Genomic DNA, 16,054 nt, shown 5'->3' on the forward strand with positions numbered 1-16,054 from the left:
GAAATAGTAGTTATTGGAGATCTAAACTGGAACTGGTTACATCCAGTATCTGATGATTTTAAAGCTTACTGTAACTCACTAAATCTCTTTCAGCTCGTTGATAGTCCAACTAGACCTAATCTGAAATGTCCGGATAAATCATCTTTAATTGATCTTATAGTAACCAATGTTCCTTACAAATACTCAGTAGCTTCTGTTTTCGCATATGACGTTAGTGACCACTGCGTTGTTGCCACAGTCAGAAATACAAAAATTCCCAAAACCAAGCCAAGCATCATTGTTAAGCGTGACATGAAACATTTTACAGAGCAAGGGTTCTTTCATGACTTGTTTTATTTTGATTGGGATAAAATGTATCTTATTTCTGATGTCGAAAATGCCTGGAAATTTTTTTACGATGGTTTCAAGGAAATTGTTGACAAGCATGCTCCCCTCAGAAAGTATAGAGTAAAAGGCCGTAACAATGCATGGTATACTGTAGACTTAGCCAACTCACTTCATGAACGTAATAAGGCCTGGGCAAAAGCCAGGAAAACAAACTTGGATTCTGATTGGCTACTCTTTAGGAGACTACGTAATTTGTGCACAGTGGCTATAAGAAAGGCCAAAGCAGACTATTTTTTAATGGAAACTTCAAATAATTTAAATAACCCGTTAAAATTTTGGAAAACAATTAAATCCTTGGCTGGAAATAAAACTTCCATTGAGTTGCCACCATGTGTCCTTAAGGACTCCCGTAAATTATCTGATAAGGCTGAAATGCTTGGTTGTTTTAATGAGCACTTTATTGCCTCGGGTTCCTTATTTGATTCAGTCAACTCTACATATCAGAATCGTCCTACAAGCCATACATATGGTCAAAGTAGACTCAGTAATTCTTTTAATTTTAATCCAATTTTAGTATCAGAAGTGCATAAAGCCCTCACACTTTTAGACATTAGAAAATCAGCTGGTCCTGATAAACTGGAGCCTTTTTTTCTACGGTTAGCATCCGATTTTATTGCTCCACCTTTGACCTATCTTTTTAATCTATCTTTAGACACAAATGAAATTCCACTTATATGGAAATCTGCATTTGTTCTTCCTTTGCTAAAAGGGGGTGACCCGTCAGATTTAAATAATTATAGACCCATCTCGAAACTGTCCGTCCTGGCCAAGGTTATGGAAACTATGGTAAATGAACAACTGAAAGAGTTTTTATCTACTAACAATATTTTGTCAAAATATCAATCAGGTTTTCGTAAAAAACACAGCACAACTACAGCAGCTTTAAAAGTAGTAAATGATTTTATTGATGCTTTAGACACAAAACAACATTGTGCAGCTCTTTTTATTGATCTATCTAAGGCTTTTGACACTGTGGATCACACAATTTTAAAACACAGACTTGTCAGTGTAGGGCTGTCAGATCAATCAGTTGGCTGGTTTGAAAACTATCTATCAGGTAGAACTCAGTGCGTACAGGCAGATGGTCTCACTTCCAGCCCTCTTAGTGTATCTAAGGGTGTGCCCCAGGGGTCAGTGCTGGGACCACTCTTATTTATACTATACATCAATATTCTCGATCAAAATGTTTCCAATGCAGATCTCCATTTTTATGCTGATGATACTGTGATTTACTGCTCTGCATCAACTCCAAACCAAGCTCTTTGCCAATTACAACGCACTTTTGATATTGTTCAACGTACCCTATCCGATTTAAAACTTGTTTTGAATGATAAGAAAACAAAACTAATGTTGTTTTCCAATGCAAAATCAAAGTAAAAAAACCTTGTACCTATTACTACTTCACGGGGTTCCAAGATTGAGTTTGTATCACAGTACAAATATCTCGGTATTTTAATTGATGATTCACTTTCTTTTAAACCTCACATTCAGCAGCTTGTGAAAAAACTAAAGATGAGACTGGGATTTTACTTCAGAAATAGGTCATGTTTTTCCTTTGAGGCAAGAAAGAGGCTTGTTGCTGATACTTTCATGTCAGTGCTTGACTATGGTGATGTTATATACATGCATGCATCTCTTACAAGCTTAAAATTGCTGGACACGGTTTATCACGGAGTGCTTAGGTTTGTCACAAATTTTAGAACACTAACACATCACTGTTCTTTGTATGACCGGGTTGGTTGGTCTTCTCTGTCCACTCGTAGACTTAACCATTGGTACGTTTTTATCTATAAAGCAATTCTTGGTTTGCTTCCACCATACCTTCAATCTTACATTATAAAGAAAAACATAGGAAGATATTCTCTTCGTTCCGAGGACTTAATGCTTTTATCTGTCCCTCGTGTACGGACCGAACTAGGAAAAGGGTCGTTTAAGTATGCAGCCCCCTGTGCTTGGAATGAGCTACAAAATGTAGTAAAACTTCAGGAGCCGGTCTCACTTTATAAGTTTAAAGCAATTTTAAATGAGTTGGAGGTTACCCAAACTACCTGTAAATGTTATGACTGATCATCCGGACAATCCCAGCGAGCATCGCTGTTGTTTTATTGCTTCAGTTAAATATTTGCAACTTTTCTACCTTCATGACTTTGTAATTCACTATTTTTTACCAGGATTATTTGTAATACGTTATATGTTAAATGTTAAATGTTGATGTATTTGTTTTATGTTTTTTTATGTCTGCAACTTTGTTAATTGTGCTGCTGCCTGTCTTGGCCAGGACACTCTTGGAAAAGAGATTTTTAATCTCAATGAGTTTTCTTTCTGGTTAAATAAAGGTAATAATAATAATAATTAAAGCTGCAAGCAGCATTTATCGGGGTTCAAGCATTTAAGGCCTTTAAGGCATTTAAGCATTCAAGACATTAAGATTTATTTAGAAAGCTTTTAACCACTGAAATAATAGATTGAAAAGTCCATTTACAGCCAATACAGGCAATTTACCATTGCTTTTTAACAGTTATAGCGCCAACTATCATCCGATCTACATACAATTTTGCATGCTTATTTAGAATGTTATGGCACATATGCTCACCAATTTTCGTGATGTTCTGAGTTTTTGTTTAGGATTTATAGGCTTTTGTTTGCATTTTGCCACGCCCATTTTCTTTATGACCCAATTATACCCATGCGAAAAATGCAAAAGTTAAACTTTTTTTGATAATTATTGATCTAAAGATTCCAGAGAATTGTCCTAGACTCGTTTGGTTCCGATCGGGCAAAAAACCAGGGACTAGTTCGCAAAAGTAGGTTTTTAACATATTCGTGAATAATTAATAAACTGTTTGATTGACAGCAATGGTTCTAGAGGCAAAGTTGTTCAGCATGAGCAGGTCTATCAAATGATATGCATTTTGTGATGATAAGTGTAACACCACGTGATTACAGAGCCATAAAACTCGTTAGCGCCAACTAGTGGCCGATTTCTTTCAAAATTCTTACAGACCTCTAGGGCCATGAGTCGAACATGCCCACCGAGTTTTGTTCCGATCGGCCTCCGTTAACCTTGTCTAATAGGTGCTCAAACTTCATTGGCCGATGGCGGCCATGTTTTTTGAGATACACCAAGGTCCTCATAGATGTACATGACAGCTTGGACCAAGACACTGCATACCAATTTTCAAGTCAATCGGACTAACGGTCAGGTGGTTACAGCCTGATTTATGTTTTTTTCATGTTATAGCGCCACCATGTGGCCAATCGCCGAAATCTTTTTACTATGACCTCAGATTGACCTCTTACACAGGTGTACCGAGTTTGGTGAATATACCTCATTTACTTCTGGAGTTATAGCCATTTTAGTAAAATAGGCTCCGCCTTCTTCAAACATTTTGGCGCCCCTTAGCGACCGTCAATCGAAATTTCAACTTTTTTTCGATAATTATTGATATTCTGACTCCAGAGAACATTTCTGCACTGGTTTGGTTCCGATCGGACACAAAACCAGGGACTAGTTCGCAAAAGTAGGTTTTGGACATAATTCAAAATGGCGGAAAATTTGCATACCGGAAATGAAATCCTTGAGGCCTTTTTTGTTCGGCTTGACCCAAGGATTCCAATGATATAAGACACTTGAGTCTGTGACAAACGGTTAATGAGATTTAAGCAAAAATATGATTTTTTTTTGTTTTTTGCACTGTAGCGCCACCTATGGGCCAATCGGGGTCATATTTTGATAACCTCTCCTCGATTTTTGTACTACCATCTGGCAAAGTTTCAAGTCTCTAGCACTTACGGTTTGGGCTGCACGATGCGTTTTACGGCAGAAGAAAAATAATAATAATAAAAATCAGTACAATTACAATAGGGTTTCAGCACTTCGTGCTTGAACCCCTAATAATAATAAAAATCAGCACAATTACAATAGGGTTTCAGCACTTCGTGCTTGAACCCCTAATTAAAGCTGCAAGCAGCATTTATCGGGGTTCAAGCATTTAAGGCCTTTAAGGCATTTAAGCATTCAAGACATTAAGATTTATTTAGAAAGCTTTTAACCACTGAAATAATAGATTGAAAAGTCCATTTACAGCCAATACAGGCAATTTACCATTGCTTTTTAACAGTTATAGCGCCAACTATCATCCGATCTACATACAATTTTGCATGCTTATTTAGAATGTTATGGCACATATGCTCACCAATTTTCGTGATGTTCTGAGTTTTTGTTTAGGATTTATAGGCTTTTGTTTGCATTTTGCCACGCCCATTTTCTTTATGACCCAATTATACCCATGCGAAAAATGCAAAAGTTCAACTTTTTTTGATAATTATTGATCTAAAGCGTCCAGAGAATTGTCCTAGACTCGTTTGGTTCCGATCGGGCAAAAAACCAGGGACTAGTTCGCAAAAGTAGGTTTTTAACATATTCGTGAATAATTAATAAACTGTTTGATTGACAGCAATGGTTCTAGAGGCAAAGTTGTTCAGCATGAGCAGGTCTATCAAATGATATGCATTTTGTGATGATAAGTGTAACACCACGTGATTACAGAGCCATAAAACTCGTTAGCGCCAACTAGTGGCCGATTTCTTTCAAAATTGTTACAGACCTCTAGGGCCATGAGTCGAACATGCCCACCGAGTTTTGTTCCGATCGGCCTCCGTTAACCTTGTCTAATAGGTGCTCAAACTTCATTGGCCGATGGCGGCCATGTTTTTTGAGATACACCAATGTCCTCATAGATATACATGACAGCTTGGACCAAGACACTGCATACCAATTTTCAAGTCAATCGGACTAACGGTCAGGTGGTTACAGCCTGATTTATGTTTTTTTCATGTTATAGCGCCACCATGTGGCCAATCGCCGCAATCTTTTTACTATGACCTCAGATTGACCTCTTACACAGGTGTACCGAGTTTGGTGAATATACCTCATTTACTTCTGGAGTTATAGCTATTTTAGTAAAATAGGCTCCGCCTTCTTCAAACATTTTGGCGCCCCTTAGCGACCGTCAATCGAAATTTCAACTTTTTTTCGATAATTATTGATATTCTGACTCCAGAGAACATTTCTGCACTGGTTTGGTTCCGATCGGACACAAAACCAGGGACTAGTTCGCAAAAGTAGGTTTTGGACATAATTCAAAATGGCGGAAAATTTGCATACCGGAAATGAAATCCTTGAGGCCTTTTTTGTTCGGCTTGACCCAAGGATTCCAATGATATAAGACACTTGAGTCTGTGACAAACGGTTAATGAGATTTAAGCAAAAATATGATTTTTTTTTGTTTTTTGCACTGTAGCGCCACCTATGGGCCAATCGGGGTCATATTTTGATAACCTCTCCTCGATTTTTGTACTACCATCTGGCAAAGTTTCAAGTCTCTAGCACTTACGGTTTGGGCTGCACGATGCGTTTTACGGCAGAAGAAAAATAATAATAATAAAAATCAGTACAATTACAATAGGGTTTCAGCACTTCGTGCTTGAACCCCTAATAAAACCTACCAAACCTTAGCTCTGAACTCTTTAGGGTCATGCATTAGCCTCTCACCCCTAGGGTGTCAAAAATGTCGCAGATCCTCTGTTTAACCTAACCCTAACCAGACAAGCCCTCACGAGGAACACTGTTCCACCAAGGCTGCTGACATCCTACAACACCAGAGCCAAACGTAACTGCACCTTGAGAGAAGAGGACCAACGACCCATGACCCAAGCTAGAGTTATAGCCTCACCAGGCTGATCAAGAGGATCATCTCCTTACCCCACCTTATGGGTATGAAACAGAAGGTACACAACCTTACATAAAGATCACAGCGTCCCACAAGGAGCGGACCTGTGCTCAAAGCCTCACACACCAGCTAGAGACTGAGTTTTAAACCAGGTTCAACGCAGCTGGACTGAGCATGCCCAGCACCAGCGCAGAACTGTCACCATGGCAACAACCCAGGTAACAGTCAAGCCCTTGGAGAAGCCATGGATGACAGCACCCTCCACCTGCAAACACCACAGGATGACCAACGGCTGTCAACGACAACATCCTCCTCCACACCATTCACACAGGTGTCAATCGGAGGCTCCACAAGGACAGCTGGACACACCTGACTCAGAGCTACAGGAGCTGCTGACACACGCAAACCAGCTCCCTAAACAGGACTCACCCGTGGAGTCCTGTAAAGTACAAGCATCTAACTCCTTGCCTACCCCACCTTAGGCAAGCTCACATCAACACCGCCATAAGGACGGAGCAACACTTCAGTCCTTCAGACTACCTTCTGACCTCCTGCCACCAGCACTAGGTCGGCCTGAAAACCTCTCTATGCTACATAGAGCCCTAACCACTTCCTGCAACCACAAGCAAACACCTGCCCCGAAACTAATTGACTTCAGAATGACAAGTGACACCCTGTCATGGCACCTGCTGCACCGACACCTGCGGCACCAACTCAAAGACCTGTACTTGGATACTGTCTACATCACCTGATGGAACGATCACCGCTCCAGGAAACACCAGCAACCAGAGGCCACATGGCCTTCCAGCCTGGTATGACAGAGGTGTGTCTGATCCTTCCGCACTTTAAATGTCGTTCGTGGTTGTCCTTGAGAGGGACAACAACAATCGAAAGGGGGGAAATATGTAGCGTCTGGACCAATCGGACACACACAATTCATTTATTTAATGAATAATCCAGCAAACTCACTGTGAAACTTTCACCAAAACTTAACATCCCAAATGACGCTAACACCCTGGCAGGATGTTGTCTTGTTACAGGAAACACAGGGGGGTTTACGACCAAAAGGTATGTGGCTGCATGTGTAAGAGAGAGACAATGGGGGGACAGAAACAATCTTCCATGCAAACTTCGCTGCATTAATCAGAAACTGATCTAGAAATGAACGTGGATCCCAGAAACTGTGTGAATGATTGTGATGTTTTGTGTCCTATTATGTATACACCATGGTATGTATTTTATTATACAACCAACGGTCATTGTAACTTTACCTGTATCATGTCTCCTATCAAATGAATCCTCATTTGATGACTCACGCTTTGATGTACATCACCTTCTCTTAGAATGCAGTGTGGATTTGTTATATCTATCTGAGTATTAATGAACAGAAAAAGAGGGCTTGAGACAGCGTTGTAAATCTTTCCCACAAAGGAAACTCCCGCCAGAAATTCCCTCTTTCTGATTGGTTCAAGTCGTGCCTTTTGGTTAAGCTTTAAAAGGCCCTTCCGTTAGCCCTGCCTCTCTCTCTCAGCGATTCTCAGCCGACAACAACGCAGTTTCTGCTGTTACTGGGAAAGGGGGGGGGGGACCCTCAAACAGGCCTGAGCAATGCCTGGCATGCTTTCATACTCCCAAAAGGGAGTCAGACATTCCTTCAATCTCTTCAATTTCTTCCGAGAACAATGGCAACTTTACCATCACTGACACAACGATCCACTCCTGGTCTTCTCGGCACTTGGGGGCGCCGCGCCGTCCAGCGTGCCCTCAGCAGGCTTCGACTCACAACAGCCATGTGCTCGAAGCCACCATGCTCTTCTTCAAGGCCACAGACTCATCAACAAATTCAATCTTCAACCACTCCAAGAATTGACCACGATTGCAACTGCCATGCAAGTATTCTTTGATGAGATTGCTATGAAATAAGCTGATGGTTCTTCTTCTCATACTGAGATCTTATTCCATAGTTCTATTTCCTGTTCCACACCACTCACCCCTTTACCTATGCATGTATGTATGGATGTATGAATGTATTTATGTTTGTTTAGTGTTAGTTATGTTTGTGATTTAGTTAATAAAATTTGTGCACGATTATGAATTTGGTTTCTGATCCTCTGTTTGCATACAAAGTCCCTTTTACGATTTTGATCTTGCTACATGCTAATTGCTGTACATAAGGAATAATTATTTTTCAGCGACCATGAACAATACATTTTCCTTAGAATAAATGAATAATCAAAGAGTTCTTTGGAACTGATTAATTGATTGTAATATTAATTTGGCTTACCTCAAAGTTAATCTAATTAACTGACCCAAATATTAATAATTAATCATAATTGGGCAATTATGGATTATTATTAATATTTCCCCTTAGAGCTAATATCGTTACAACGTATTAAACTGCAAATTAACATTTATATGCCCTAATATTTCATAAAAACAACGTTACAGTCAAGCGAAATATGAAAGACAACATTTTGTTGACTAGATTTGGGTACAGTTTTTACTGTAGAATATACTGCCACATCAAATAAGCTTTTGTTTAGCAATTTCTGCTCATATGTTATATATATATATAATACTATTTTTGTCAAAAATAAAGTCATCAACTAAGATATTAGCTGTACCAATGTTGGCTATATTCAAACTAATGAATACATATGATAAAATGTAGGCCGATAATCTTTTTTTTTTACAAAGAGTACACTTAAAAAAAATTGTTGAAATTGTTATTATTGTTGTAATTGTAACCTTTTTAATAAAATAGCAAAACATATTTACAAGATAGATGTAAGCAAAATCTTAAATGGTCAATATAAGTCTTCTTCTAAATATATATTTTGTCCTTGCATTGTGGCTCAGTCAGTGTCACACCTGAATGAATGGCTCATTATGCAGAGTGGGTGGGACATTGTATTCTCAGGTGTAAACCACTCCTCCTTCACGCCCCCCCTCGCATATTGGCTTTCCAAGCAAAACCTGTCTTACTCATATTTAAATCAATGTATTGTTTTATTTAAACGATTAGGCAGGATGATTTTCACGTCATTTTGAAGCCAGAACTCGAAGCGACTTTTTTTTTCATTAGTCAAAAGTCTTGTTGACACATATTTAGTATGAGTTTTGTGGTCTTATTTCAGCAACTTTCATTTTTATTTTTTTCAATAACCACGCATAAACATTATTCTCTTAAAAATTCAAACATATACATGCATTTTGAGCACATATTATTGTTGCCCTGTTTGTGCTATATATAGTGAATTTACACCTTTGCCATTATCATGTTTATAAATAACTGAAAAAAGCACAAATGTCAGAGCATGTCAGAACACCCCCAGGGCCCAGAAAACCCCTCAGACCCCAGAGGGTTAAGAGTGAAACTAATTCAGATCTTTTTCTTTTTATCCTGCAGCTGTGAATCTGTGAAGGACGATGGCGTCTGTTAAAGAGCTGCTGTTAAACTCACTGAATGAACTGGTAGAAGCTGAACAAAAGACATTTAAGTGGCACTTACAGAAGGATTATGAGTGTATAACAAAGAATGACATGGAGAAAGCAGATATCTTAGACACAGTGGATAAGATGGTAGCATGTTTTGGACCAGAAAAAGCTGTGAAGATCACAGTGAAGATCCTGAAGAAGATGAACCAGAATAATCTGTCTGATCAGCTGGAGAACAATCACAAGCAAAGTAACATTTAATTCACTCTGACTGTAATGTGATTGGTTGTTTACCAATGTAATGGTTTGCTCTGCTATGTGTTTGTGTGACTTATGTTTCCCAGTGAGTGATCCTCTCTCTCTCACACACACAGGTCAGGCTGAAGACAATATGAAGACATCTGCAGCTGTTGGAGCTCATTCAGAAGAGATCAGGGGTAAATAATCCCTGTCTGTACATGGAAAAAAGAGAAAATATAACAGCAGCCAACAATTACGGGGGCAAGAAGAACAGCAGCAGATCTTATATAAGTACATTTATTAGAAGAAACTGTCTAGTATTTTTTTACGTAAGGGATAATGTAGAGCGAGGCAGTTGTTATAGCGAATACAACCCCGATAGGCTGATCGGGAGCCCGACGCGAAGCGGAGGGGTCTTGAACCAGCCTGAAGGGGTTGTATTCGCTATAACAACCGCCTCGCTCTACGTTATCCCGCTTATTACATGGCTACTAACCAAATAAATCAATAATTTGACACAAAATATTGATTTAAAAAAAAGTAGTTTATCGATTTAAAAATGATTGTATTGCTTCCGCTAAATAAAATAGTCAGTTCCGTCTCTACGGTTAGAATCCTGCATCCATAGCAACGCTCTGTTTTTCATGGCAACGGTGTGTTATACTTAGCAGCGGTCTGTTATGAAGGATTAAAATTTAAGAATATGTTTTTAGATCTGCTGATCCTACTTCCTTACATAACATCCCATGAAAAAAAACTATGGTGAACTACACTGTATTGGGCATTCAAGGTGAACATAATGGCATCAATTTACTGATTAGAAGTCAGCTGTCTAAACATTGTAATAGTCAGGGGTTTTGTTAGTCTTTGATCTTCCAACTAAGAGTTGAACTGTGTGTGAATGTTACTAGTCTTAGTTCTCGTGACCATTTGTGTTTATACCATTTGGGGAGCTCAGTTGGGAGTAATTGCCTCTATTGTCTTTAGCAGTAGTCATCCCTAAAGGCTGTGTGTAAGTTCAGCACCTTTAGGGACAGCCCACTGAAATGCCTATAAAGAAACCATGTAAAGTTACATTAGTTAGACTTTGGTGACTGCAGCTACCAACAGCTCGTGATCTCAATAAAGAATCCTGCTGAAGAAACAACCAAGTCTCCTGGTCTTCGATTCTGAGTTTACAACAGTTATCAAGAAATAACAGACCGCATTCTACATTGGAATTCAACCAAGCCATGTAATAAGAATGGTTAAATGGTTTACAAGAATCTTAAACCCTGAATTAAAACTTCTACAAGCAACTTCTACATACGCAGGGTCATTTCAATAACCCCAAAACTAATGCTAATACAGTCTAATGCAGTGGTTCTCAACTCCAGTCCTCGGGACCCACTGCTCTGCACATTTTGTATGTCTCCCTTATTTAACACACCTGAACCAGATCAGCAGCTCGTTAGAAGAGACTCCATGAACTGATTTGAGTGTGTCAGATAAGAGAAACATACAAAATGTGCAGAGCAGCGGGTCACGAGGACTGGAGTTGAGAACCACTGGTCTAATGTCTTGTTTGGTGTGCTAGATGTCAATGGTTTGATCAAAAATCTTGTAAGAATTTTGGTCAGCATGGCCTTAAAGTAATTGTTTACTTAAAAAGGATAATTCTGTCATTTACTCACCCTCAAGTGGTTTCAAACCTGTATGAATATCTTTTCTTCTGCTGAACACAAAGGAAGATATTTTGAAGAATGTCGGTAACCAAACAGTTGATGGACCCCATTGACTTCCATAGTAGGAAAAAAATACATTCATACAGGTTTGAAACAATTTGAGGGTGAGAACTATTCCTTTAAGTTGGTCTGAGTCCAATAGTGAGAATGCGATAAATCCAATTCCAATTGTATTCAAGTTTTAATTAAGGCATTTCCATTATTTATGTTGTCAACTTCAGCATAATCAGTGTAAGATGTGCATGTAAACACTATTGCAGTAAGAGTGTGATTCATTTGAATATAGTAGAAGCAGGAATTTATGAAAAACACAATCACTTACTTTTTGCTGTATTTTCTCCTTTTTCCTAAAGGCTCAACTGCAGAAAGTCAAGCTACTCTTCATGTTTACACAAAGACCAGCCTCACACTGAAGAACAAATTAAAACAGGACTATGAGCAGATATTGGTTGGTAATTCAGAGACGGGTCATCAGGAATACCTAAGCGACATCTACACTGATTTATATGTGGTGGGGAATGAGACTGGAGGAAGAGTGAACGACCATGAAGTGATACAGATCGAATCAAATCACAACCGATTGACTGATAAGGAAAAGCCAATCGAGTGTAATGACATGTTTAAAGTCCAGTGTGACACGGGTCGACGAAACAGAAAAGTGCTGACAACGGGGATTGCAGGAGTGGGAAAAACTGTCTCTGTCAATAAATTCATCTTTGACTGGGCTAAACGAACAGAAAATCAGGATATAACCTTCATATTTCCACTTCCATTCCGTAGACTGAATTTGATTAAAGAAAAGTACAGTCTCATGGGACTGCTCAATAAATACTTCTTTAGTAGTCCTGAAGAATTGCCCTCTCTTCCTCAAGGTGATGGTAAAGTTATGTTCATCTTTGATGGGCTGGATGAATGTCGCTTTACTTTGAACTTTAAAGAAGATGACACATTTACAAATGTAAATGAAAAAACAACAGTGAGTAAGATAATAATAAACCTTATCAAGAGACATCTGGTTCCCTCTGCTCTCATCTGGATCACATCCAGACCAGCAGCAGCCAGTCTGATTTCCCGAAACTACATTGATCAAGTGACAGAGGTGCGAGGATTTAATGATGAGCAGAAAGAGCAATACTTCATCAAAAACAGCAGTCCTGAGGTTGCTGGAAACCTTATCAGTCACATCAAGAAATCCAGGAGTCTGTACATCATGTGCCATATTCCTGTCTTCTGCTGGATCTCTCTTATTGTTCTTCAGCCTCTACTTGGTCGAGAGAGCAATGACAAAACTCCCACAACTCTCACAGGGATGTACACAAGCTTCTTAATTTCTCAGAAGAAACAGATGGAAGAAAAATACTGTGCTGAGCCCGAACCTAATTCCCATGCAGAGTCTTTTGATCAGATTATTCTGAAGCTTGGGAAACTGGCCTTTCAACAGCTGGAGAAAGGAAACCTGATTTTCTACAAAGAAGATCTTGAGAAATGTGGACTAGATGTCAGTGAAGGGTCGTTGTACTCTGGGTTATGCACTCGAATGTTTCAGGAGGAAAAGGTAGCAGCAAGAAACATTTACAGCTTCGTACATCTCAGTGTACAGGAATTCCTTGCTGCTCTTTATGTGTTTATGATGGGCAAAGATGAGAAAGCTGACCTATTTCTTCAATCCTGGAGAGAAAAACTGACATGGAAACTGTTCCAAAAGCCACAGTTTCAGCTTCATAAGGCTGCAATCAAGAAGGCTTTACAGAGTGAGAATGGACACCTGGACCTTTTCCTTCGGTTCCTCCTGGGTCTCTCACTGGAATCCAATCAGAGTGATCTGAAGGGACTACTGCCAGGACTGGAACAGAAAACAGGGGACATGAAAAACACTGTTGACTATATCAAAAAGAAAATAGAGAAGGAGGAATCAGTAGAGAGGACCATCAATCTATTCCACTGTCTGAGTGAACTGAAAGATAACTTTGTGGAGGAAATCCAGAAGAATCTGACCTCAGGAAAACTTTCAGCACATAATCTCTCCACTGCTCAATGGTCTGGTCTGGTGTTTGTGCTCCAGATGTCGGAAGAGACTCATGAGATGTTTGAAATGCAGAAATACAGAAGATCTGATGAAGCACTGATGAGACTGCTGCCGGTGATCAGAAACACCAGAAGAGCACTGTAAGAGTCTCCTTTACACTTATTTATAAACACTGTTAGTCTTTTGTAATTGCCTTCATTTTAAATGGGTGACTTGCTGGCCTAAACAGTTCAGAAAAAAATAATAAAAGTAATGTGTGTGAAAATAAATGCTGGTTTGATGTTTTATGAAGAGATAATTGTTTTAGCTTGGCTTAATTCACTACAGTTAAAGTTTTTTTCAAGTTCCAAATTATAAACGCTAATAAGCATTACTGCTCTTTGTTTTGTTCTCTACACAGGCTACACAGCTGTAATCTCACAGCTCAGTCCTGTGAGAGTTTATCATCAGCTCTACAATCCTCAAACTCCTTTCTGAGAGAGCTGGACCTGAGTAACAATGACCTGCAGGATTCTGGAGTGAAGCTTCTTTCTGATGGACTGAAGAGCCCAAACTGTCAGCTGGAGATACTGAGGTGAATGGTTTTAAAATAATTAACTATGCTATAATCAGAGGCTGACTTAACCAATAAGGGTGGTAAGCGGCCGCTTAGCACCCCAAGAGACAAAACATTTGCAGGAATGTGATATTTCGCCATGTTTATACAGACATATGACCCACAATGACTGCATAAATTTAAGAAAAATATTGTTTGGGGTGAGGGGAAGGGAATGGACTGTATGAAAATTGAATTTGCAACAGTTACTAAAACTGTAAAATGCTTCTATATCATGCATGATATGCTTCTGACAGCACTGAACAAGCTAGCAGCGCCATCTAGTGGCTGTGCACAGGACACAGTTAGCATCTCAGCCAGGGTTCAAAATTAACACCACACACCAAATGGCGATTAACTGAAACACAGTTACTTATCAGTTGGCTGGGATTTTTTTTTTTTCAATTAATACTAATAATGTGTTGTTGAGAGAACAGGATATGGCTGTATTCATAAAAATATACATTCTGACTGTAAGGACCAAGATTAGAGCTAGGCTGTGAGGGCTGAATGTAGAAGGCTAATGATAAAGTTATTCCAAAACTGTAACTCCAGTTGTTCCAAGGGGTCAACACAAAAAGCCAAGAGGGTGAGTGTTTCCCAAAAAGGTAAATTAAAAACATCTGGCAGGCCTAGACAGTTCAGAAAAATGAATAAAAGTAATGTGTGTGAAAATAAATGCTGGTTTGATGTTTTATGAAGAGATAATTGTTTTAGCTGTGCTTAATTCACTACAGTTAAAGTTTTTTTCAAGCTCCAGATTATAAACGCTAATAAGCATTAATACTGCTCTTTGTTTTGTTCTCTACACAGGCTACACAGCTGTAATCTCACAGCTCAGTCCTGTGAGAGTTTATCATCAGCTCTACAATCCTCAAACTCCATTCTGAGAGAGCTGGACCTGAGTAAGAGTGACCTGCAGGATTCTGGAGTGAAGCTTCTTTCTGATGGACTGAAGAGTCCAAACTGTCAGCTGGAGATACTGAGGTGAATGGTTTTAAAATAATTAACTATGCTATAATCAGAGGCTGACCAATAAGCAAGGTAACCCCCAAGAGACAAAACATTTGCAGGAAAGTGATATTTTTCCATATTTATACATACGTATGACCCACATGTACTGCATAATTTAAATAACAATATTGTTTGGGGTGAGGGGAAGGGAATGGACTGTATGAATCCACCTTTATTTATAAAGCACCTTAAAACAACACTGTTGACCAAAGTGCTGAACACATTCTATAAATAAACAATAACATACAACAAAAACACAATAACAATAAAAATAAAACAATAAATAACAATAAAAATAAATGCAACAGTAATACAAAACTGAAGGTCAACAATCAAATTGAGTTAAAAGCCAAAGAAAATAAATTAGTTTTAAGACGGGATTTAAAAACAGGAAGAGACTCAGTCAGTCTGATGTGCAAAGGCAGCTCATTCCAGAGTCTCGGAGCTGCCACGGCAAACGCTCGGTCACCTCTTAATTTTCGTTTGGTCTTGGGGACAACCAGCAGCGCCTGGTCAGCTGACCGCAGCGAACGAAAGGGGGTGTAGGGCACGAGCAGGTCAGACAGGTACTGGGGGGCCAGGCCATGTAGACATTTAAAAACAAATAAAAGAATTTTAAAATCAGTGCGAAAGTGCACAGGAAGCCAGTGGAGTGATTGGAGAATGGGTGAGATATGGTCAAATTTTCGAGTTCCAGTTAAAAGACGAGCAGCTGCATTTTGGACTAATTGTAATTGTGCCATAAGTGATTTGCTAAGACCAGTATAAAGTGCATTACAATAATCTAAACGAGTGGTGATAAAAGCACGGATTAAAATTTCAAAATCAGGTCGAGATAAAAGCGGTTTTACTTTGACTAGTTGCCTCAGCTGGAAGAAGCTGGTCTTCACCACTTCAC

General features: G+C 39.1%; 1 protein-coding gene across 3 annotated transcripts in view; it reads left to right on the forward strand.

The window, feature by feature from the left end:
* Window positions 1-16,054, forward strand: part of LOC307157319 (NLR family CARD domain-containing protein 3-like) — a 114,116-nt gene that overhangs the window by 44,652 nt on the left and 53,410 nt on the right. For 2 of the 3 annotated variants that reach the window (XM_079869188.1, XM_079869187.1), the window contains 5 exons: window positions 9,529-9,807; window positions 9,932-9,994; window positions 11,875-13,687; window positions 13,948-14,121; window positions 14,956-15,129. In XM_079869188.1, coding sequence (XP_079725314.1) covers window positions 9,549-9,807; window positions 9,932-9,994; window positions 11,875-13,687; window positions 13,948-14,121; window positions 14,956-15,129 — 2,483 coding nt within the window. In that variant the 5' untranslated portion in view covers window positions 9,529-9,548. The remainder of the gene's footprint in view (window positions 1-9,528; window positions 9,808-9,931; window positions 9,995-11,874; window positions 13,688-13,947; window positions 14,122-14,955; window positions 15,130-16,054) is intronic. The other variant, XM_079869189.1, reaches the window with a different exon arrangement.

This window comes from Squalius cephalus (genome assembly GCF_949319135.1).
Source record: "Squalius cephalus genome assembly, chromosome: 4".
In the NCBI taxonomy this organism is placed as follows: Eukaryota; Metazoa; Chordata; class Actinopteri; order Cypriniformes; family Leuciscidae; genus Squalius; species Squalius cephalus.